The sequence below is a fragment of the Maniola hyperantus genome, chromosome 21, assembly GCF_902806685.2.
Source record: "Maniola hyperantus chromosome 21, iAphHyp1.2, whole genome shotgun sequence".
NCBI classification, from domain to species: domain Eukaryota; kingdom Metazoa; phylum Arthropoda; class Insecta; order Lepidoptera; family Nymphalidae; genus Maniola; species Maniola hyperantus.
In genome coordinates, this window is record NC_048556.1 from 1,267,888 (window position 1) to 1,292,224 (window position 24,337).

Sequence of the window (24,337 nt, forward strand, 5' to 3'; positions counted from 1 at the left end):
TGTGATCAATTATTGTCAATCAATTGTTGTCAAATTGTCATTTGTCATTTATTATTTGTGTGAGTAAATGGTGAGTAATTTTCCGGTGGTAATTTTCGTATTTTAGACGGAAAACATGCATTAGTTGTGAATGTAAACGTTGAATGCGTTATTTACACTTAAATCTATACAGCTAAATACTATATAGAAGATTTTTCCGGAAATAATATGTCCAAGTGGTAAGTTAAGTTTTATACATCGTTTGTTTCGTAGAAATACAATACTTTCCGGATTTTAAGCGTGCGTGATTTTAAGCCTGTAAAATATACTAGGTAGATTTTGATCGCGCTTACTGTAGTATTCTTTCGTTTTTCTAGAATAGCTATAGTAATGTGTGTTAGTAGCAAAGATTTATTACATGATTGTTTCGTAGGCAATCGGAGCGAAGCATCCACGAAATGTTGAAGGATACTCCGCCGCTGCGCGAGTCGAGCGACTCTATCACGTCGGGCACGGAAGCCAAGTTCCCTACTTCGCGGTCCATGCCTTTCCCACCCGCATATGGTAAACATACCAATCGTTTATCACACATTAGTTGAACAAAGATCCTATATAATGAACTTGAATTTGAAAATGCATTATTAACAGTTTTCATAGATAAAGAGAAAATTCATGGGTTTAAGGATAATTATATTTTAGATATCTACATTTCTATTTTAGATGATTTTTTGATATTGTTAGAACTAAAAACTCCTTTTTACACATGAATAGTCTTTCTGAATGTTTTAAGGATGCTTATCTATATCCTTTCAGGTGCAACACTTGAGTATGAAAGACAGTAGATGAAGGATTTAACAGCTACAACCCAAACTGCTAGAAACTTGAGATTTTACATATAGATTTTCTTTAAAATGAAACTTTGCCTCACTGTTTAAAGCAAGTGATATTTAGTAATATGAAATCAAATACCACCTGCTTTAACTGCTTTCAAAGCCGAAAAATTTGATGTGCGTTAGAGGGACGGAACCCTAGACAGCATCAGGCTAATCACTAAAGCTATCACTGTTTAGAAATAGAACTGAACGGCAGCTCCTTTTCAGCTCCCCCAGATGTATCTCAGAATGGCGCGCAGGGCTCGTCCACGCTGCTGCGCGCCGGCTCCACCAAGCTGGAGTCCATCAAGAACTGGAGTGTTTCCACGTACAAGTGCACCAAGCAGTTGCTGTACGAGAAACTTGGCAAGAGCTCCCGCACCGTTGACACAGGTCGCCAAATCTTGTCCACAAATAAACAACCATCTTGATTAGACATGCCTTAAACATCATTTAAATTAGTCCATCCATTTTAGTTCCATGATACCATTGTTAGTTATTAGATTGGAATTTGTAAAGTCAATTACATGATTTTTTTAAAGTTAACTTGATCATTTTGCAAAGTTTACTTCATCATTTTGCAATCAACTGCCTCATTTTGTAAAGGTACTTGATCATTTTGCAAAGTCCACTTCATCATTTTTTGAAGTCAACTGCATCATTCTCTAAAGTGACTTGATCATTTTGGAAAATCCACTTCATCATTTTGCAAGTCCACTTCATCATTTTGTAAAGTTGTTGGATTGGGTTAAATATTTTCAGAGCTAGAAGCGCAAATAGAGATGCTACGTGAAACTCAGCGCAAATACAACGGTGTGCTGCGCCTCAGCACTGCGCTGACCGCTCAGCTCACCGCCTCCTCCAGCACGCAGCGGGCGCTGGGAGAAGCTTTCGCGGAGCTCGCACAGAAGTCGCCTGAACTGCAAAACCAGTGAGATGACTTTATTTAATTTTCTAATATCATTTTGAAAGTTTTAATTATAGATCAATTTTCTTTACAGCTTTTAGATAACTTAGCAAAGTTAACATAATATTATAAATTTTTCTGAAGTTAAGTTGTCAATTCATTAGTTAACCAGTCAACCAATTGTTTTGTAATATTAACTTCATAATTAACAACTGTAAAGCTAACTCCATTCCATCATTTAATTTCATCATTTTGTAAAGTTAACTCGATCATTTTGTAAATACAAGTTCATCATTACAAAAATCACGTCATAATTTTGTAAAGGTAACTTATTTTTGGTTTATCTTGTAGTAGTAGTAACTTGTTGGGAGATGGTTCGACACACCACTGGTTGTCCCTCAGGTTCCTGTACAACGCGGACACGCAGCGCTCCCTCACGCGCAACTGTGACACGTTGCTGGCCGCGCTGCACTTCTTCAACAACGCACTCAACACTCTCACCAACCGGACTATGGAAGACACTCTATTGACTATACGACAGTACGAGGCTGCCAGGTAACTCTTTTTCTATCTGCATCGTATTCCAGATTCCTTATTGCTGAGGGTCATAGCTCGTATTCCCTTTTCATCACGGAACAGAAAGAACAGTGGAAGTGCAATTCACCAAAATTACTATAGGAACCGCTGTCGCCAAACTCATACAAATATACCGATAGTCATATATTGCACTACAAAGAAACAAATCATTTGATTTGTCGTTTAAGTTTAGTCAAAACTAGCCTACGTCACAGATTTGGAAATAAACCCTGACGCTCTAGAAATAAGATTTATTTTGCTTTAGCGGAAGAACGTATTTACGAGCTATAGTCACACTCACGTCACACTAGATTCAATTGTCCAATTAATTCCGCTACTTGACCATAGATGGCGGTATTCTAAGTAGTAGCAATTATAAACTTAATTACTTTAAACATATGGTTGACATTTGCGTGATCGGTCGATTTTTTTTCCTCCTCAGTTAAGGCTGCACCACGTAGCTCAATGAATTACCTATCGATATCGATAGATACTCGTTATTTTGTTCATTCGCAAAAATAAAATTAAAAAAGGTAATTATAAAATTGAATAAAAGTGCTGGTATGTATGCATGCCTTTTACAAGTATGCACAATAAATACTGCAACGTATGAAAATAGATAAATTTTATTTATTGCCCTTGAAATAAAACATATTTGTTAAGAAACTGGCGTTTCGAAAGTCTTATTTTTAATTTTAATAAATGGTGTATGCGAACATTTATGTATATATTTTTCGACTATTGCCTTCATCAAATCGTGATTAGACGCAGGAATCTCCGAATCACCTTGTCTTTTTGAAGAACCTGGAGTGACCACATTTATCATTTTGTGGCTGAAACCAAAATTAAATTTTGAGAATAAATCCGTACTAATATTATAAATGCGAAAGTGTGTCTGTCTGTCTGTCTGTCTGTCTGCTAGCTTTTCACGGCTCAACCGATCAACCGTTTTTGATGAAATTTGGTACAGAGATAGCTTGCATCCCGGGAAAGGACATAGGAAGTTGAAAAGTTCCCACAGGATTTTTAAAAACCTAAATCCACGCGGACGAAGTCGCGGGCATCATCTAGTACCTATATAAAAATGAATAGGAGAAAAATTAATTAGTGTGTTTATGAATTAAATTTGATATTTAGTCAGTCAATCTTCATACAAAAATATAACTAAGAGGTGTGTTGTTTTGTATTATAATATCAAGTATTTTCAATACTTACTGAAAGTAATAAAATAAAACAAGGTTATTTGATTAAAAGACTTAACGATTTTCATTGATGGAAGCGCAGTAGGTTTCGTATATCTATATCCTTTATTTGATATTATAAAATCGACTTCTAAAAAAATGCTCAGAGCATATCATGCTTGATTTGGTTGGCATCCAATTAACTCTACCCGTTGCATCTATCCATTGCTCTTTGATGCTTGCATCTTTGGGAAACCTAAAAATATTTTAAATGAAGGTTAGAGGAACTACTGATGTCTATTTAGTGATCAATGCAACGTCTCACTCATTAATAAATTATAATTATTGCGTTACTATTTATTTATATCCTTGTATCGATATCAATCGATAAATTCAATATTCTACTTGGCCACATCACTATTTGAGTAGCGAACACGGAGCGAAGTACTTTCGGAATAGAATCAATCCAAAATAAACTTTATCTTAATTGTTTAAGGTTGATTTTGACTAACCGTTCTATTAAATATTAGTAAATTGAAATAAATTAAGATTTTATAGAAAACAATGAAAATCGTACTTACCGATGATACGAAACACCTCCATTTTTAAGATTTTTTCTCCTACTATCATTTTTACACTCCAAAACGGAACAGTAACATTGCTAGGGCAATATGAATTTGTCGCGAGACTACCAACTCCACGCGATGTTAGAACGCGACTGGGATCAGTTTTACGTAACTACGCTTAATTGTGGCACGCGTGCCACGCCTACTTAGCACTTCCACTGTTTTTTCTGTTCCGTGCTTTTCATTAATAGAATAGATTTTTATTTGAGTAAACTTTTACAAAAGCTTTTGGATCTACAAAATAATTTAGGTTCAGAATGCCGTTCCTACTGGAGCAATCAGCAAGAAACTCAACGGTTGCTCTTTTCAAGTGTTCAATTTACAATAATATCATAATGGTAGGAGTTTTCTTGGGATAAAGTTGATTAGCAAAACTTAATTTTCGAGATATAGTTTTTTTTTAAAAAATGCAGAAGTTTTGCTTCAACACTTTGGTCTCAGGGTGGAATACGACGCGTACCGCAGCGAGCTGGAGGCCAGCGGTGGGAACCCGCCCGAGCTGCTGCTGGGCAACATCGAGCGGCATCGCCGACACTACGAGAGGCTGCGGGACGACTCCGCCGTCAAACTGCAACTCTTGCACGAGAACCGGGTCAGTGGAGGACGTTTCTCTTACTTACTCTTCTTTTCTTATTCTTTTACCTAAATGAACGCTGTGGCTCTTGGAACTTTTTAAATTTTGGTTTTTTGACATTTGCTAATTTTTTTGTAATATTAAAACAGCGACGCAAGTGAAAAGCACTGTTGCTTACGCATAGATCCGCTCAGACACACACAAAAATCGTTTGCGGACAGGCCGGTGTTCCGGTAGTAGTAATGGGTAATTAAATCAGGAATATCGAAGGTGTCGCAGTGTGCATGAGACAATAGATCATATGAAAACGACTAGAGTTTTAATTTGTCATACATGCTTATGATACTTGCAGGTGAAAGTGATGAACAAACAGCTGCTGCTGTTCCACAACGCGGTGTCGGCGTACTTCAGCGGCAACAACGTGGCGCTCGAGGCCGCCGTGCGCCACTTCAGCGTGCCGGTGCTGCAGCACGCGCCGCATCCCGTGCCCTCCACCGCGCCGCCCCCGCCGCCGCCGCGCTCCGCGTAGGACTTCGCCCCACCCACCTACTAGCACGTTTGATGTATGATAAGAATATACTATGTAAACGTGCCCGGCTGCACACATTGATCTCTATGTAGTATGTTGCGCATACAATGTGGGAAAGGGTTAGCCATATTTACTCTTATGTGTCAACTGAAAAGTATGGTAAGTTTACTGTGCTTATATGACAGGATTAGTACCTTGGCGTTTCTTTTGACATGACAGTTGACACAGAGCAAATATGGCGAGTCCTTTCTCAAATTGTATGTATAATATCAAAGGTAATCAAAATTGGAGCTTACTGTGTTCCCCTAGTTTAGGACTTCGCCCCACCAACATACTAGCATGGGGATCCACACTTTGAACTAATGGAACTTTCAGTAGGGGACATAATATGCAAGCGCACAAGGGTAGGCCTTGGGAAGGACATTAGATATAAAAACTTATGACATTATCGTTAAGTAAAACATAAAATAGCAGCTGTTGTGAAGAAATATCTTGGTAGAGGAAGAGTTTGCAATACTGATTATATTTGAGCGAAATTGGATAAAGGATTGTTTAATAAATAATAACATAGCTGCTGTCGGTTGCTGGCAACTTTTTATTAGGTATCACCACTATATATAAACTCGTAAACTTATTAGAACTATCATAAAGCTGTTAAGCAACTTATTCCCAAGCCTTCTTATCATTTAAATAATCCTTTACATTGTAATTTGGCTCAAGTATAGGTAAAAGGTGCATATTATGATGTATACATTTTAATTTCTCACTCGCCATTTAACTTTGTGTCAACTGTCATGTCAAAAGTACTATTTTGTCCTTATAATAAAGGTGAACCATACTTTTGACATGACAATTGACAAATAGAGCTAAAATGGTGAGTGAGTTCTAATTTTGTACGGACTACACTACTGCATATTATATGACTCCGCTTGAGAAAAACTGCAAAATGGAGTCATAATACGTACAATCTTGTATTATAAGTTTTACATTGTAACAGGCAAACTCAACAGACAAACTACCTTAACTAAATTAACAGGTCTATATGTAGTGCTATCCTTTTCCGCAAGCAACATGAAACGGAAAGCAATAGATTTAGACGTGCTATTTTAGTTTAGTTTAGAGCTTGTGTACAATGGCATTAGCCACAATATATACCTAAGTATTTCGAAAATAGACTTGGTTTTAATTTTTTATTAATTAATAATTAATTAACGTTGATGCACTTTATTTATAAAACAATGTAGAAATAGGTAACATACCTACTTAGTCTATTGTGAAAATAAAAGTTTGTGCTTGAAATATATTAAAAGAAATATTCAAATTCACTATGTCATGAAACAATATAATATATTTCATACATAATATTGCACATATTATATTTTGAATTTATTTATTTCAAATAAAAACAATATAAATAGGTATACAGATACATATTAATATTAACTTGAATATCGCAATTTAGTAGTTAGCCAAATATCCTTGGAGCTTCAATAAAATTGTCTCTTCTAGTCATTATATCAGTATATTACATAGGATGAAAATAAATACTATAGAATCATCAGAATCTGTTTTAAAATATTGTATCTCAAATTCTATTATACCTAGTAATTTGATAGAAGTATTATGTGGATTAAATAAATTGACTGATATTTAGTATTAAAATATCTTATTTTAATACTAAATATTATATACCTGAAACGATTAGTGAGTTGTCATTCCAATATTAATTATTGATTTATTAATTAAATTTTATTTTTAACTTATTTAATTAGTAAATTAAAAATCAATAAAATGTACTGTTAGTACTATTTCCATATATGCACATACATAGTAAACTAAATAGAAAAATCTAAAAGTATACATATATTTTTTAAATTATATAAGTAGATCATGTACCTATACACAGATCCACATTATCATGTATTTTGTATTCTGTAAGTTTCTATATTAATGCAAATGGTGTGCTTTCATGAGATCTGTTTCAAAAGGTTTAGTAATAGTTATAATCTTTTAAATACAAGATCTAAATATGTACTAGGTTTAAGAATTGACAATATTCCTTAAAGATAGCTCGATAGGGCTTATGGGCAATTTAAATACAACGGCTAGTCAAACTGCATTTTAGTTATTTATCTTACTATGGAGTATTATTTTCTTTAATTATTGTGAATATTGAAATCTAATTATTATAATAAGTAACTATACTTGCCATAATACTGGCACTTTTTATATTATTTAGTTTTATTAGCTTATATAGCGTAACATGCTGAAAGAACAAACAAAAACTATGATTTATAAACTAGTGCTTAAATTATATAGGTATTTGTAAGTTACATAAATGTGTGTTGTAAAATAATATTTATAAACTGTAAAATAAAATATATACATTGGAGATTTATTGTTTTATTTCTTCCATATAAAATTTGTTACTTACTGAGGAACTGAGATATTTTTCTTGGTGATAAAAAGTAGTCAATATTTGATTGATTAAAATTATAAAAAGGTAAACAATAGACATCAGTGATGTTATCCTCTTATTTGGGGGTGGGAAACATAGTGACTCTTTGGGGGTGGTTGCATCCAGGGCACCCACCTCAACTTTTCAGCTATCTGCGTTTTTAAGTAATTTAGTATTTAATGGTGATAACCCTCAACCTCTGGGTTATAATATAATGGTGAAGGTCTTGGCCAGCATGGTGGACTATGGCCAGAGCTTTGTGAGAGGAGACCCATGCTCAATAGTTGGCCGGTGATGATGAACCAATATAAAGACTCACTATTTACTAATACTTTATTGTATAATATCACACATGACTTGTCTTTCAATAATCACTGCAGTTCCTGGCAGATTGGAAAAGAACAGATCATTCAACATAATCTTGTTGAAGCTCTGTGATGCAACTGTAGCTCAATTCATAGAGCGTTGAGCTTTTAATGCTAAACACTTAAAACTGCTTCCTTCTCTTTTGAATCTGTTTGTTTTTCTTCCACTTCTGCTTTGAATTTCTCCTGCAAATAATAAATAATCAAAATTAAAAGGCATAAAACTTATTCTTTATCATTAAAATTTACTCAAAAACAGATAAACAGAGTTAATATTATTATCAGCAGGCAATGAATCAAGCAAAGTAGGTACCTATTTATATTAAGGGTGGGCTAATAGACTAGTCCATCTTTAATATATTATACAACATAAGACCATGAAGATTCAACATATTGAGAGAATCCAGAAAAAATTCACTCGGTTCCTCAAATACAAATTTAAACTCAAATCTAATACAAGCTACGAAGGCATTTGTGCCCAGTTGCACCTATTACCACTGACCACTCGGAGATATATAAGTGATATTTCCTATCTAATAAATATTGCAAATAACTCAGTTGACTGTGCGCCGCTTGTTGAGAAGTTACACTTTAAAGTCCCTAGCAATACTCATCCTCGCTTCTTTTCAATGTTTCACACACCGCATACGCATACCAATTTTCGTAGAAACTCGTTTATGCTTAGATCTGCCTCATCGTTTAATAAAATTTGTAAAAATGACAAAAATTTGGACCTATTCTGCATCACTGGTACCACTATTCAGAAAGCTCTGGCCAATGAATTCTTTAACGCTCATACCTTAGTTGAATAATTCGTTGGCCAGATCTCGTTTCTCGTTTTTTTTTTACTTTTTTCATTTTATTACTTTTCCCTGAATTTTCTCTCCCCCAGTCGAGTTTTTTTGTTATTCTTATGTGTATTCTATCTGTGAAAACTTGTCATTAGCTTTAATCTTCTTCTGTTTTTACCTATTAATTTTGTCATATTAGCTGTAAGTTTTCCTGTTAAATAAAATAAAATAAAATAAAATAAGATGAAGCTGTGGTAGCCTAGTGGTTAGGATGTCCGCCTTCCAATCGGAGGTCGGGGGTTCCATCCCGGGCACGCACCTCTAACTTTTCGGAGTTATGTGCGTTTTTAATTAATTAAAATATCACTTGCATTAACGGTGAAGGAAAACATCGTGAGGAAACCTGAATGCCTGAGAGTTCTCCATAATGTTCTCAAAGGTGTGTGAAGTCTGCCAATCCGCACTTAGCCAGCGTGGTAGACTATGGCCAAAAACCCTTCTCACTCTGAGAGGAGACCTGTGCTCTGTAGTGAGCCAGTGATGGATTGATCATGATGATGATGATGACAACATAAGACAAAGGAGTCGCAGGGAGCCGCTGTATTGCAGTGGCGCAAGACATGGAGTGTTGTGTTTTTGTGGAAGTCACTACAAGATACCTATAAAATCCTATTAGATTATTTATCCTAAAAGATTATTTATTTATTAAATCTATTTTTACTCTCAGAGTTCATAACTTCAATCAATCAATCAGCCTATTTGCGTCCACTGCTAGGCATAGGCCTTCCCAAGAGCACGCCACCACACACAATACTCCGCCTTCCTCATCCACCCACTTCCCGCTACCTTCTTAAGGTCATAACTTAATCTACCAAAATTGCGTGAGAGCGAGTACATTGATATGACACGGAATCGTCATGTGACCTCTCATCTCAACGCAAAGCAAACCAGTAACTAAACTTGCAAAATCCCAAAGAAATTGTCTATAAAGGCACACCCAGTCTAAGCTTCTATGAGTGTAAGCTTCATAGGTGTCTCTCCTATGAGGGAAGAAGCTATTGCCCAGTATTGGACCTAATGAATGACTTAAAATTCCCACATTGAAATTTTGTAAACATATAAAATAAATGTTACTTACAGCATCATATATAACTTTAACAACCAGGGAGCAACTGGGACATGTAGCCACTTCTTCACCTGCCATTAGTTCTTCCTGTAAACAGTAATTCCTTAAAGTTCCTCGTTCATATTTTCTCTATACCTAAATTAATAACAATGTAACCAAGTTCCTAACCTTACTTATCTGAAACATGTCTCCACACGGGCACGGGTAGTAATACATTTCCTCTTCTGCGTCATAATCGAAATCTTCGATTTCAATTTCGTCGTGGAATATCGTCATTTTTACACTTATTTTCTAATTAAATAATAAATAACATGACAAGTACCCTAATATAATCCTACTCTATCAAATAAACATGAGATTTGAGAATGAGCGGAATTTGGAAATGGCAATGAAGCGGAATGAATTGTTTGTGGTTTATACAAAAACCGGAGTGTGTATGAGTATGAATAACTTAATACCATAACAGTTAAGTTCGTCGCAATTTTTTATATATAGCAACAGTTTATTGTCAAACTCAAATTTTTACATCAACTTGACAGAGATAACGTCAAATGTACGTCAAAGTCAAACAGTAAACACGTCATTGATCATTCTTTCATTTCATTTTACGAGCATTTACCATTACGAGGAAGAATGATCGCGGTGGTCTTGTTAGAGTTGTAGTTTTTATAATAAGTGGTGTAGTGAGTGAATTAGTGCATATAATATTCTCACCAGTAGAATAATAACACAATCATGTTCAGCTGGCTAAAGAAGGAAGGTGAAAAAACGGAGAGTATCGAAAATGTCGTGGAAGGGCTCAAAAGAATTTACAGAACGAAGCTCCTGCCGCTGGAGTCGCACTATCAGTTCCACGACTTCCACTCCCCACAGCTAGAAGAGCCCGACTTCGACGCGAAACCTATGATCCTGCTCGTGGGGCAGTACTCGACCGGCAAGACGACCTTCATCAAATACCTGCTCGAGAGAGATTTTCCGGGTATACGAATCGGGCCGGAGCCGACCACGGATCGGTTTATCGCGGTCATGTTCGACGAGAAGGAGGGCATGATCCCCGGCAACGCCCTCGTCGTCGACCCGAAGAAACAGTTTCGGCCGCTCAGCAAATTCGGAAACGCTTTTCTAAACAGATTCCAGTGTTCGACCGTGAACTCGCCGGTGCTGCGCGGCATCTCCATCGTGGACACGCCCGGCATCCTGTCGGGGGAGAAGCAGCGCGTGGACCGCGGCTACGACTTCACCGGCGTGCTGGAGTGGTTCGCGGAGCGCGTCGATCGGATCATTCTGCTGTTCGACGCCCACAAACTCGATATTTCCGATGAGTTCCGGAGAAGTATCGAAGCTTTGAGGGGTCACGACGACAAGATACGCATAGTGCTGAACAAGGCTGACATGATAGACCACCAGCAGCTGATGCGCGTGTACGGCGCGCTCATGTGGTCGCTGGGGAAGGTGCTGCAGACGCCCGAGGTGGCGCGCGTCTACATCGGCTCGTTCTGGGACCAGCCCTTGCGGTACGACGTAAACAGACGGCTGTTCGAGGACGAGGAGCAGGACCTGTTCAGAGACATGCAGTCGTTACCTAGAAATGCAGCGCTACGTAAATTAAACGACTTAATAAAGAGGGCACGGCTGGCCAAAGTCCACGCGTACATAGTCAGTGAACTTAGGAAAGAGATGCCCTCCATGTTCGGCAAGGACGGTAAAAAGAAAGATTTGATAAAGAATTTAGGTCAAGTTTACGACAGGATTCAAAGGGAACAGCAGATTTCCCCCGGTGACTTCCCGGACATCAAGAAGATGCAGGAGACCCTCGCCAATCACGACTTCACCAAGTTCCACCCGCTGAAGCCCAAGCTGCTGGAGGTGGTGGACCACATGCTGGCCACTGACATCGCGCACCTCATGGACTTGATCCCGCAGGAGGACGTCAACATCGTCGCCGAGCCGCTCATCAAGGGTGAGTGCTGCTACTTTACCTACATCGGTTTATTGTTATGGCTGTACTCACAATATATTCAGTCCACGTAATCCTGACTAGTTTCAAACACATTTTTACAATAGTTGAAGTGCTAAAATAGAAATAGTGTGAGTTCATTCATGCTAAGTTATAGATGATAATCCAGAAAATCTATGCTATTTATATATCACATAAAAATTATGTGAATCCGAGTTGTAAATGGTTATCTCAGACTTAAACAGACTCACCAATTAAACCATTTTATAAGGTATGTAAGTAATTTAATTTTGACTGATTAGACTCTAGGCTTCTATTAGACTTACAGCCACACTCAGAGTCACTTAATCATTACTTAAGGCTTCCTTATCCATACTAATTCATGCCTTAAGTAACGATTAAGCGACTCTGAGTGCGGCCGATTGAGTAATTGCCAAAAAATGTCATAACAACCAGTTATAATAATAAATGCCTGTATTTACTTAGCACTGCAAGTTGAGTCAGTTACATAAAGTCCCCACAGACATGCACAAATGAAGTCAGGAAACAGAACTGGATAACATTTCAACTTGCATTGCTTATATAAATGTGTAAATTATCACATTCTGCCGCAAGGCTGTACTTGTTATATCATTTATCATCTAAGGCACATTTACACTATCATAAGTATCTTATATCTCATATATCTGAGTATAATTTTCCAATTTATGATGAACTAGATGATGCCCATAATATCATCTGTATGAATTTGGTCATCTTAAAAATTCAAAAGGAACTTTTTCATTTCCCAGGATAAAAGTAGCCCCTGGGATACAAGCTATCCCTACATCCATCAAAATTGGTTTAGCATATGAGCCATTCAAAAACACACTTTCGGATTTCACTACCTGAAAATGAGTTTGCTTGTTGGTTTGTCCTTAGATTGGTTTGATGTGATTTTTTTGCCTGGGTATAGTTAAAGACACAGAGAGTGACATTTGACTACTTTTTATCCCGGAAAACCGAAAAGTCTCCATTTTTAAATAACTAAAACCATGCATACAAAAAGCGGAGCTTTTCGGGAGGTCGAGGGTTCGATTCCGGGCATGCACCACTAACTTTTCGGAGTTATGTGCGTTTTAAAACAATTAAATATCATTTGCTGTAACGGTGAAGGAAAACATCGTGAAGAAACCTGCATGCCTGAGAGTTCTCCATGTTCTCAAAGTTGGGTGAAGTCTGCCAATTCTCACTGGGCCAGCGTGGCAGGCTAAACCCTTCTCACTCTAAGAGGAGACCCATGCTCAGTAGGGGGCCGGTAATGGGTTGATCATGATGATGGTGATGCATACAAACACTTTTAGATTTACTAATATGATTAAGGATATTGCCTCCAAAATTCATAGTCATCAACTTTAGACTCTTCTGATTATTACAATCCTACCTAATCTAGCTATCAGCTGCATTTTACCAGCATACTCTGCTAAAATACAATTTGTAACAAGAGCATCATAAACTCCACCATTCAAGTAGATATAATTGTACTGTAGATATGCAATATCTATATCATAAGAAACATTCAGCCTTATCACAAGATATTGACCTGAATAAGCATTGTTATCAGTAGATAGTGATAACGGTGTGAGCTCATCTGTTGCTACCTACCTAGTACACATCATTGAGTACTAGCAGTCTTTACAGCTTTTAACTAAAGCCATTTTAGCTATAGCAAGGCCATGTTTGTAACTTTACACTTTAAAAAGCTATTTTTAACGACCTCCCTGGTGCAGTGGTAAGCGCTGTGGTCTTATTAGTGGGAGGTCCCGGGTTCGATTCCTGGCAGGGATTTGGAATTTTATAATTATTGATCTGGTCTGGTGGAAGGCTTAATAAAAACTGCCATACCCCTTCCAGGTTAGCCTTCTTCCATTTTAGACTGTATCATCACTTACCACCAAGTGAGATTTCAGTCAAGGGCCAACTCGTATCTGAAAAAAAAAAGTTTCCAGTATGAATTGTCCACAGTGAAACTGATACAGGGATTAAGTCCATTTAGACCAGTGTTTAACTGCCGATGACGAACTTTTCTTTTATATCACAAATCACCAATTATTGATAACTATTGGTAGGTGTCTTTGCTATCTAAACTCGTACTGACTCAGGTCGTGCATTTGAAACGTCGATAACACTTCTGCTGACATAGATTGTCTTTTAATTTCCATTTTCATTATTACGAATGTGAGACGTGACTCAATAAGCTGATGCACACGTCATTAAAAAATAAAATAGCTAAGGAATGACGTATACTCAGAGTATATTATTGTATGGCTGTATGTACACACATATTATGCTATTGCGAAAAATAATTGTTGACCTTTATACACATTACTTTGCTATAATCAGAACGAAAGCATGTTTTGGACACATATTTGATTACTTTCAGTACAACATACTTAAGTATACCTACCTAAATAATTACTTAGAAATAGGACGGTAATTGTAAAAATAACCGCCAAGTGCGAGTCAGACTCGCGCACCGAGTGTTCCGTATTAAAGTCGTATTTTTTCGACATTTAGCATGATAAATCAAAATTTACTATGCATAAAAATAAACAAAAATCTGTTTTAGAATGTACAAGCAAAGCCCTTTCATATGATTTTCCACTTGGTATAGTTATATCTAACTTTGAAAATTGAAAATACACTAATAAGTATTTGTTCATGAACACATTTTTTTTCTGTGATGTAACCACAAATTCACTGTTTTCGGATGTATTCCTTTACTTATGCTATAAGACCTACCTGCCCGCCAAATTTCATGATTCTAGGTCAACGGGAAGTACCCTAATAGGTTCTCTTGACAGACACAACGGACAGACAGACAGACAACAAAGTGATCCTATAAGGGTTCCTTTTATTCTTTTGTGATACAGAACCCTAAAAAATCGTGACGCCATTGCTGAAAACAGTTTCAACAGTTCCTACTTAGCGCATTATAGATTAGGAAAACAATACAATCTGAATTGCATCACTAAATAACTTATACGTAACCTAGACAGTAGACACTAGACACTAGACACTAGACGTCTAGCTAGGTAGCTACACTCTTCCAGACGTCATAGTTTTTACAACATTTAACTTGTGTTTTTGCATCGCTATATCGCTATCATTGGGAGTCCGCGTAATGGAACCCTCTAGCTATATTCGTTTACCTTAACATAAACAAATACCAAAAACCTTATCCGAGAAACGCGTAAGCGACGCCATTTGCCCGGCGCTTTAGAACTTCTGGAGTAAGGGCGTCTGTGCACTGATCTGTATTCGGTTCGTATCCGCGATACAAAATACGAACATTAGATTCCGAGTATTTTTTTGACGGATACGTCAAATCACGGATTCCGTAAAAATACGAATCGAATGTGTTTTTAAGAGAAGAGAAGAATTTGTATGACGGCCACTTCGAACATGTAGAATCACGAATACGGATGAGTGCACAAACGCCCGGCTTTTCACTGGTATCATGATTTCATTGTCATTTCGCGGCAACAAGGTCGTCCGTCGTGTGTCACGTATAGTGCGCCTCGCACGCATTGTAGCGAGAAACTACTTCTTTGCCTTTTAAATCAGTTAAGGAAAAATAGATTAAATAATTATACATGTGGTTCCCATTCCCCCTAAAATCTTCATAGCACGCAAAACATGAAATAAACAAGACAGAACAAAGAAACTAAAAACAGTTGTATTTATGTAGGTTTTAAGAAAGAGCTGCGAATTTAGGTTTCCAGACGAAAGTTCAATCCCCTTGCCGGCTGAGTCGGCAAAGTTTGCACTTTGCAGTAGCAATGAAGAGCGGTTAATGTTCGACCTCCTTGGGATGCCCTCTCAACAGCTGCCATTGTTCTTGCTTCACTAATTAATAATTAGCGCTTTCACTTTGCTTTTTAACTACGAAAAATGTTTCTTAGAATTACTTATATCGTAATGGGTACAATACCTTCATCTATACTTTTATACTAATCTTAGATATCTATACTTCTATATCTATACTTGCTTTACTTACTTATAACATTACTAGCTGACCCCCGCGGCTTCGCCCGCGTGTATTTAGGTTTTTAAAGATCCCGTATAGCCTATGTCACTCAGGAATAATGTAGCTGTCTACTGGTGAAAGAATTTTTAAAATCGGTTCAGTAGTTCCAAAGATTACCCCCTACAAACAAACTTAACGACTTAACTTTATAATATTAGTATAGATAAAGAGGAAAGATTTGTATTTTTGTATGTTTGTAACGAATAAACCTAAAACTACTGGACCGATTTTAAAAATTTTTCACTATTAGAATGCTACATTATCCTTTAGAGCTTTAGGCTATATTTTTTAAATTAGAGATCCATACGTAAATTGTAATAAGCTACCCGTGCGAAGCCGTGGTAGGTCGCTAGTATGAAGTAGGTATATGACCTACAAGGCTACAACCTAGGTACAGGTATCGAACCCCCGACCCCCCGACCCCCCGAAGTCTTAACCTATCCCTTTTAGTTATTTTGAATCCTCAATGTAGTAGTTTGTTACTAGAATATTGTGTAAGCAAGCACACACAATGCGTGGATGGTATTTTCCGCGACACATAAAACCCATATGATCTGCTGTTTATTGACGTGTCAAGGCAGCATCTTCCAAGCACCTCATATCGTCATCCCATTACAAACTTAGCTTTCATCGGTCTGATCTATTACTAGTTTAATCTTTATCCGACGGTCCACTTTTTAGATTTTAATCAGGTCAATCAATCTGCTGTACACATCACACGCTTTCACGTACGGCCCTCTACCATCCTTATCCTCTCACCCTCATTTCCGTCCTCTTCTTAAGGTACCAGGGCTACCGAAAACTATGTCTGTCTCTGGCCTACCCACCCATAGTGACCACAAGTGTACCCACCCATAGTGACCACAAGTACGGTCAGCGCACGGCTAGGCTTCTTGTGACTGTCACCGGTCTAGAGTCAAGGTGATATTTTGGGCCTAGCAGTTTTTAATACCAAACACCGTCGCGTCGTCGTGTGCCATCTTCAAAATTATCGGTTATTACACAAAAAGCTTCTGTATATGTAGATAAATCTAAAGAGCAATCGCCGAGTTTCTTGCTAGAAAAGGCATTCCGAACCAGTGGTAGATGCATTTGATGATTCAAAAGTACTTGTAAAAGTTTAATTGAGAAAAAAATATTTTTATTATATTATTTATTTATTTATTTACATTGTTAAATTGTACATTTCATGGGCGTTACCGTAAACCTCCAAAGTACATACACAAAGTCGTTATCAATTCGTCACGCGAAACAGACGGTTATCAGAGCATTAACCAATACCGAGCAAAAACTACACTGAAGCGCCAGTGTCACGAAACTGATTACGATTAGGGCGCGGAACGACCACGCTGGCGACCTTGAGCAGTGTGCTTGAACTACATTGTTGTAAGTTGTAACTTGTGACGCGCTGCGGATCCCGAATGGAGCACTGATGTGCAACTTGTTTTTATATGTCCCCATTGATCATGATCATCATCGTAGCATTTCTATGGAGCCAAATAATTATCTGTTTTATGAATTAACTGGGCTACTTTACCTACTGTCGGAGTTAAGACCGGATCCATTTATTTATTTCATGTAAGATAACCGTGTCTTATGTTTTGTCTGTGATTCTACCACGCACCGGTTCGAAATGAAGGTTCTACTGAGAAGAGCTGGCAAGAAACTCAGCAGTTGCTCCTTTCAAATCATAAAAAGTTAGGTACAATGCACTACATCTTGTGGGGAACTGAAAGCTCAGCCGGTTGCTCCCACGCAACTTCGTCGCTAAGGAATTCATCAATTGTACCTATAGTATAAGTGCATTTGCGGGTTGCGGGTTGCGAAGTTGAAGTGGCAATGGGCAGGGCACATAGTTCGTAAAACCGATAGACGTTGGGGTCCCAAGGTGCTGGAATGGCGACCTCGCACCGGAAGACGCAGTGTTGGAAGACCCCCCCACTAGGTGGACGGACGATATCAGACGAGCCGCAGGGAGCCGCTGGATTCAGGCGGCGCAAGACCGTGGCGTGTGGAAGTCCCTACAACAGACCTATGTAGAGCAGTGGACGTCTATCGGTTGATGATGATGATGAATAAGTGCATTTAAACTTACAATTTATTACTAAATCGAGATTTTTTATTATAAATTCATATATTTGCTTCTGCTGGAAAAGCGAGCCTATATTTTATATACGCCTTTAGAAGTTAAACTAATTCCTAACGCATTCGTCCGCGGTCGATAGCCTCAATGCCTTCGGTGTGAAGTGTAAAGGCATACTGCGTGAGAGTGCGTCACAAGGGTAGGCACGTTATTTCAGTAATCTACTTGTTAATCTATGACTAAGCGCTAATAAAAATAGTAAGTAGTTCTTATAATGATTGCCCTTTATGTTTTATTAAGTAACTAATTGAGTTTTTGCTTTTAGTACTGTGACGTTGTAAATTTTGAACTACTAATTAGCGTTTCGCTTTTAATTAAAATCTATTTTGTTCAAAGTATGTTGGTGCCACCCAGCATCAAGGTGCAGAACTACGCGTGGGTCGATGTTCAGAGTTCATTCGAGCCACAATAGATGGCGTTTGCTTCGTTGTCAATTGTCGTAAAAATAAAACAAAATAATTAAATAAAACCATAATATCATTTGTTTATTGTTAAGTCATTAACAAAACGGTTCTTATAATATATCCTTAGGTTCCGCAAATATTCAAAAATGAATTGGCTTCATGATCAAACTAAATGAGTGCGGCCACACTCGGGTTGCGTCTGGCAACACCGATTGCTGAGATTTAGAATTTTCCTGGAGTCAACATGTGAAGACGAATTTTTTTCGTTCCAGGAAAATCTCACTTCTTTTCGCCCATGGCTTCGCCTGGAAAAATACAATAGTCATAAATTTTAGTCATCCTAACGTATTTTCAATGTTTCATCAGTTATGGTGAGTGAAAAATCAAGTAATGTGGATTCGACAAAATGGCGGTTTGGTTAGAGAAAATCCTAATCTCATGATTTCTTTCAGTTCCAGTTATTTTAACTTCCCAAATAAATGAGGATAATGGGTTGTGGGTGGACTTCTGAAAACCATTGGTGGCCAGGAGTTCAATAGGTGAGTTGTGTTTGATCGGGAAAATTCCACGTGTCGAAATTTTCACACAGCACAAATTATAATCTTGTTTTTCTTTGTTACAGGGTTTACGTTTACGTTTTTAGTTTTCCGTTTGCGTTTTCGGTTTTCGTATTTATTTCTTTTGCACATTCACGTTGACAACTTAATTGCTATGGATAAGACTTGGTGAAAATCTTTGTAATGAAACATTTCGGTTGTGAAGAATCAAATAAATTGAGTTTTGGATCTTGGCCGATGCCGTCCAGCTACCTTGCAGTCTTCGCACCTACAAGTAAGCAAATGTTTGTATCCTGCAACAGTTTAGTGAACCTTCTTAGTGTATGTGTACAGTAAGAACCCTGTCTTTACTACTGAGCTTTTATTTTGAAACAATTTTATGAATTTTACTGTGTCATTGTCTATTCCATGCCAATGGCATCTTAAATTTAAAACATAGATCTTATGTACTATCTACCTAAGTCATTCTAATGTATCTAAATTAAGTCTTGGCATTAAGCTAGAATAACTAAGCATTATTAGCCATCATTCTGTATTAAGCGACCCCGGTAAAAGTTACATTAAAAACAATTTTGCCTAACATCTAGCAAATTTCATTTATAACACCTCATATGCATTACAAGGGAGTCGACGGCTAGCTTCTATTCTTTACTAGGTAGATAGATCAAGTAAAGTAAATTAAAATTATTTTTTTTTTTCCTCTAATCTTTGTAAGGTGGTAGATTATTCCGTATCCGGGTATATTTCTATTCCGCCCAATTTACCAGCCTTACAAATGGCGCCCGAACGTTTTTTTATATAGTTATTTCAGTATATTTTGAGAAATTTTGTGAATTTTATGAAATGTACTCCGCTGATTGTACAATTTTCTAAGTAGTGACACATTGCAAAGAGCACTAAGCTGTTTTTTATGGTTAACTAACTAAATAATAACTAATAGTTAGAAATTTTGTTTGATAGTTTAAGTAATTTTCTGAGTATAGTCCAACATTGGTTTTTTTTTTCTTACTTAATCAACACTTTATAAATGGTGCTTATGCCGTTTAATTATGTTATCGACTTACCTTGGAGGTGTATAAGTGAATGTTTGCCTTCAGTTTAGTAATAAACATTGCTTAACTGAGTTGTTGTTGGGTATTGCTTTCAATAGTAAGTACATCTTATGTTTGAAAATTCCGGTAACTTAGTATAATTAAAGTTTTGAAACGCTATGTCCTGTTAACTAGTTACACACATACATTTATAAATACTAAGAGTTACAACTTGTGAAACTAAATATATAAACTATATTCAGAGATTACATTAAGTTCAAGTATGAAGTTATGAACAATTTTTTTTCAGTGACTTGATACTTCATTATTTTGTTGAAATTTTGTTTAGAGCTGTGTTAAGGTTATGATAAAAGCTACTTCACACACAAAACATGTTAAGTTTAATTGAATGCTGGTAGTTTAAAGTGACATTTAGAAACAGATTTTGTTGTATTTTAGGTTATGTGTTAAAAGTGTAAAGTAACAGCCATCAAACCATTGCACAATCTCTTTGTTTTTTTTGAAAGATAATATGCTAGTCAGAGTTCATTGCAACTTTGTTGCCTGTTTACTTTTGTAATTGTAAAGGTTGTAACACACTGTGTACTCATAAAGGTGATACTGCACCTTACAATCATTTATTCAATTTTGGGAAGTTTATTTTGTTATATTTTGTTTACTATAGTAATAATATGTGCTTGTATTATTAACAATATTTTGGAATAGGAACATAATTGATAAAATAGTTAGGATAGACTTAAGAATATTGTTTTTGTTGTGTATTTTGCTTGTGTATATTTAATAGTTTAAATAACTTCTTTTGTGTTTGTGTTTAACCAATTTGTATAAGGCTAAACATAGACAGTTACACAAGCTCGATATTTTGTTAAATGTGTTTTGACTTAACACAATGGAACAGACTTTTGCCCAGTTTCATTCACTTTTGAAGGACGAATTGTGTTATGAGGTATCCATTCGTTCCGAAACTCCAGCACCTACAGTGCTAGGTTTAAAGAAACAGTTAAAACAATTAATTCAGGAAATTCCTTCTGAATCAATTTTAGAGACAGATTTCTCTTCTGAAAGTGAGTTAGGGGTTATTACTAAAAAACTTCAAGACTTAGAAGATTTATTAAAAAAGTGTTCTGACACTAAAGATAGACATGCCCTCTGTAGGTCTAAAGCTTTAGCTTCACATTTGTACTTTAGAATTTTAAGAATACAGTGTTCCGAACTCAGCTTAATAAGTAGGAAGAGTGAATTACATACAAAGTTGCAGAGTTTGATTTCCAGATTAGATGCTGACAATGAGTCGTCTCACGACGAATCACTGGATTCCGAGAGTACCGCCGTTGACTGCACTGGTGATAAAAATGTTGCCAAGTGGAAGTTAAATTTCAACGGACAGGGTGATCCGCGCAGTTTCATCGAACGCGTTGAGGAATATAAAAGATCTTATGGCGTTTCAGATGGAAAATTATTTGTTTCTGCATTTCATCTTTTTACAGGCCGAGCATTGTTATGGTACAGAGGCAACAAATGTCAAGTTTCGTCTTGGTCAGAATTGAAAACTTTATTTTTAGAGGAATTTGATGCAGTAGATTATGACTACAGGTTGCTAGGTGAAATTCGAGCAAGAACACAAGGCTCTGAAGAACCTGTGTCTATCTATTTCGCTATAATGTTTTGCATGTTTTCAAGGTTGTCAACACCACTTTCCGAAGAACAAAAGTTACAAATTTTATTACATAATATTCGCCCTTTTTACTCAGAACAATTAGCTCTTGTTGACATTAAGTCTGTCGCAATGTTGAAGGAAAAGTGTCGCAAACTAGAGGCTGCGAGGCAGCGTTCCGCCTTATTTTCTGAGCCTACTAACAGTAAGGCAACTTTAAGTTCAGAGTTTGCTTACAAACAAGTAACAAAACAGATAAACACACTTTCAGTCACACCTGCACCTAAGGTTGATACAAGTAAAGGCACTGATTTTACGAAAACAAATAAACAACTATGTTACAAGTGCGGCAAGGGTAACCATTCCTTTAAATTTTGCAGGACAGTTCCGAAATTTATTAGATGTTTTTCGTGTGGACGTCAGAACTTTACAGTAAAGACATGTCCAAGTTGTAGTAAAAAGGCGATTAGTAAACCCGCTCCGGACAAAAATTCAAAAAACTAATTAGTAAGAACTGTGCAGAGACACAAGTAAAGAACTTGGTCATTAACAACAAAACATCCCTTTTACCTGACACAGTTCTGTATTCAGTGGATAAACGAGACTTTAGGCCATATTTAAAGGTTTTTGTTGAGGGTTTTGAGATTACAGGTTTACTAGATTCCGGTGCTTGCGCGTCAATTTTGGGTAACCAGGCGCACAAGGTTTTTTTGAGATTCGGTTATAAATTGCATAGCAGTATTGATACCACATGTTCAGTGGCAAATGGAGACAAACTTGATTGCATGGGTTATATGTTTATTCCGATTACTTATAATTCCGTAACTCACATAATAAAATTTTTTGTAGTACCCTCTATAATAGCGGATGTTATTTTTGGCTGTGACTTTTGGAAAACATTTCAGTTAGCCCCTGGCATTTTTGATAATTTAGAATTAATTAAGGCACCTTCTCAATTTTACAATATTTGTGCGATTGATAATGAACAAATTCATACCATCACTTCTTTTGAAAACTTATCATCTCAACAGAAAGAATTAGCCCAGTCTGTAGTAAATAAATTTTTAGATATTTCTTCAGAGAAAATTGGATTGGGTAGAACAAAATTAATTGAACATGTTATTGACACCGGTGATGCCTTGCCAATAAAAATAAAACAATATCCACTTTCTCCCGAAAAGAAGGAAGCTTTAAGTAAAGAGTTAGATAGGATGCTGGAAATGGACGTAGTTACTCCGAGTGAAAGCCCTTGGAATAACCCAGCAATTTTAGTGAAAAAGGCAAATGGAGACTGGAGATTTTGCCTAGATTGCAGGAAATTAAATTCAGTGACAAAGGGGGATTCATACTCAATACCGTACATTCCACAAATTCTAGATAGCTTGAAAGAGGCAAGGTTTTTATCATCGATTGATTTAAGTTCAAGTTTCTGGCAAATTCCGTTAGCTAACGACTCTCAGGAAAAAACCAGTTTTACAGTTCCTGGTAGAGGGTTATTCAAATTTAAAGTCATGCCGTTTGGCCTATGCGGTGCACCAGCACGACAGCAGAGGTTAATGGACCAGTTATTTAATCAAAATTTTTGTAGTGATATTGAAAATGGAATAGTATTTTGTTATATAGATGATATTGTTATTTGTTCTGCTGATTTTGAAACCCATTTAATTTTATTAAACAGAGTTCTGGATAAACTAAAAATGGCTCAACTATCCATAAATTTTGATAAATGTAATTTTTTTAGAAACTCTTTGAAATATTTAGGGTATATAGTGGATGAATTTGGTTTACGCACAGATCCTGGAAAAGTTGCCGCAGTTTTGAACTTTCCGACCCCAAAAACTGCACAGGAGGTAAAGATTTTCCTAGGCACTTGTTCTTGGTACAGGCGCTTTATTAGGAATTTTTCAACCATCGCTGCACCACTCAATAGACTAACGAGTAAAGGAAAGAACGCACCTAAATTTGAGTGGAGCGAACAGGCAGAGGTAGCATTTAATACATTGAAGAATGCGTTGGTAACCGCACCTGTTCTTGCGGTACCGAATTTTGAAAAACCATTCAAAATACATTGTGATGCTTCTGCATATGGTGTTGGCGGTATGCTAACGCAAGAAACCGATGGTTGCGATCATCCCATTGCGTATGTCAGTAGGAGCCTAAATAAAAACGAAAGGAATTACAGCGCGACGGAACGCGAGGCTCTAGCTGTGATTTTTGCAGTGGAGAAATTTCAGGCTTATTTTGGTTCCAAGCCAGTCACAATTATCACAGACCATGCATCCCTAAAGTGGTTCTTAAATTTAGAAAATCCCTCAGGACGACTCGCCAGATGGGGTTGTAGATTATCACAGTATAATTTTGTTATCGAACATAGGAAGGGTTGTGATAATGTAGTTCCGGATACCTTGTCGAGACTCATACACGTAGATGTAGTTGGTGATCGTAATGATAACTCTAGTCAACAAGTTTTGGTAGATGACTGGTATGACAAAACATTTAATGGCTGTAAAATCAATC

General features: G+C 36.9%; 3 protein-coding genes across 6 annotated transcripts in view; 2 read left to right on the top strand and 1 right to left on the bottom strand.

The window, feature by feature from the left end:
* The first annotated feature begins 67 nt into the window (after positions 1-67).
* Positions 68-7,636, top strand: Arfip (ADP ribosylation factor interacting protein arfaptin). 2 transcript variants are annotated; one of them, XR_011238007.1, is made up of 8 exons: positions 68-218; positions 413-543; positions 1,080-1,244; positions 1,614-1,782; positions 2,161-2,313; positions 4,583-4,733; positions 5,068-6,510; positions 6,555-7,636. XR_011238007.1 is itself a non-coding variant. In XM_034980137.2 (7 exons), the coding sequence occupies exons 1-7, from the start codon at positions 208-210 to the stop codon at positions 5,242-5,244; spliced, it is 957 nt and encodes a 318-aa protein (XP_034836028.1). In that variant the 5' UTR covers positions 68-207; the 3' UTR covers positions 5,245-7,636. The 2 variants fall into 2 exon arrangements, 1 of the variants encoding a protein (XP_034836028.1); XM_034980137.2 differs by having other exon boundaries at positions 5,068-7,636.
* Positions 7,632-10,358, bottom strand: Dph3 (Diphthamide biosynthesis 3). The gene is made up of 3 exons (XM_034980139.2): positions 10,153-10,358; positions 9,997-10,071; positions 7,632-8,253 (listed from the first exon to the last, which is right to left on the bottom strand). The coding sequence occupies exons 1-3, from the start codon at positions 10,258-10,260 to the stop codon at positions 8,182-8,184; spliced, it is 255 nt and encodes an 84-aa protein (XP_034836030.1). The 5' UTR covers positions 10,261-10,358; the 3' UTR covers positions 7,632-8,181.
* A 225-nt stretch (positions 10,359-10,583) lies between these two features.
* Positions 10,584-24,337, top strand: part of Past1 (putative achaete scute target 1) — a 41,618-nt gene continuing 27,864 nt past the window's right edge. For 2 of the 3 annotated variants that reach the window (XM_069505905.1, XM_034980134.2), the window contains exon 1: positions 10,584-11,944. In XM_069505905.1, coding sequence (XP_069362006.1) covers positions 10,720-11,944 — 1,225 coding nt within the window. In that variant the 5' untranslated portion in view covers positions 10,584-10,719. The remainder of the gene's footprint in view (positions 11,945-24,337) is intronic. The other variant, XM_069505907.1, reaches the window with a different exon arrangement.

Coding starts and splice junctions, on each gene's coding strand:
- Arfip (XM_034980137.2), top strand. Junction 544..1,079: donor GCCTTTCCCACCCGCATATG/GTAAACATACCA, acceptor GCTCCTTTTCAG/CTCCCCCAGATGTATCTCAG. Junction 2,314..4,582: donor CGACAGTACGAGGCTGCCAG/GTAACTCTTTTT, acceptor CTTTGGTCTCAG/GGTGGAATACGACGCGTACC.
- Dph3 (XM_034980139.2), bottom strand. CDS start 10,260: ATGACGATATTCCACGACGAAATTGAAATCGAAGATTTCGATTATGAC. Junction 10,072..10,152: donor ACATGTTTCAGATAAGTAAG/GTTAGGAACTTG, acceptor TACTGTTTACAG/GAAGAACTAATGGCAGGTGA. Junction 8,254..9,996: donor TTAAAGTTATATATGATGCT/GTAAGTAACATT, acceptor TATTATTTGCAG/GAGAAATTCAAAGCAGAAGT.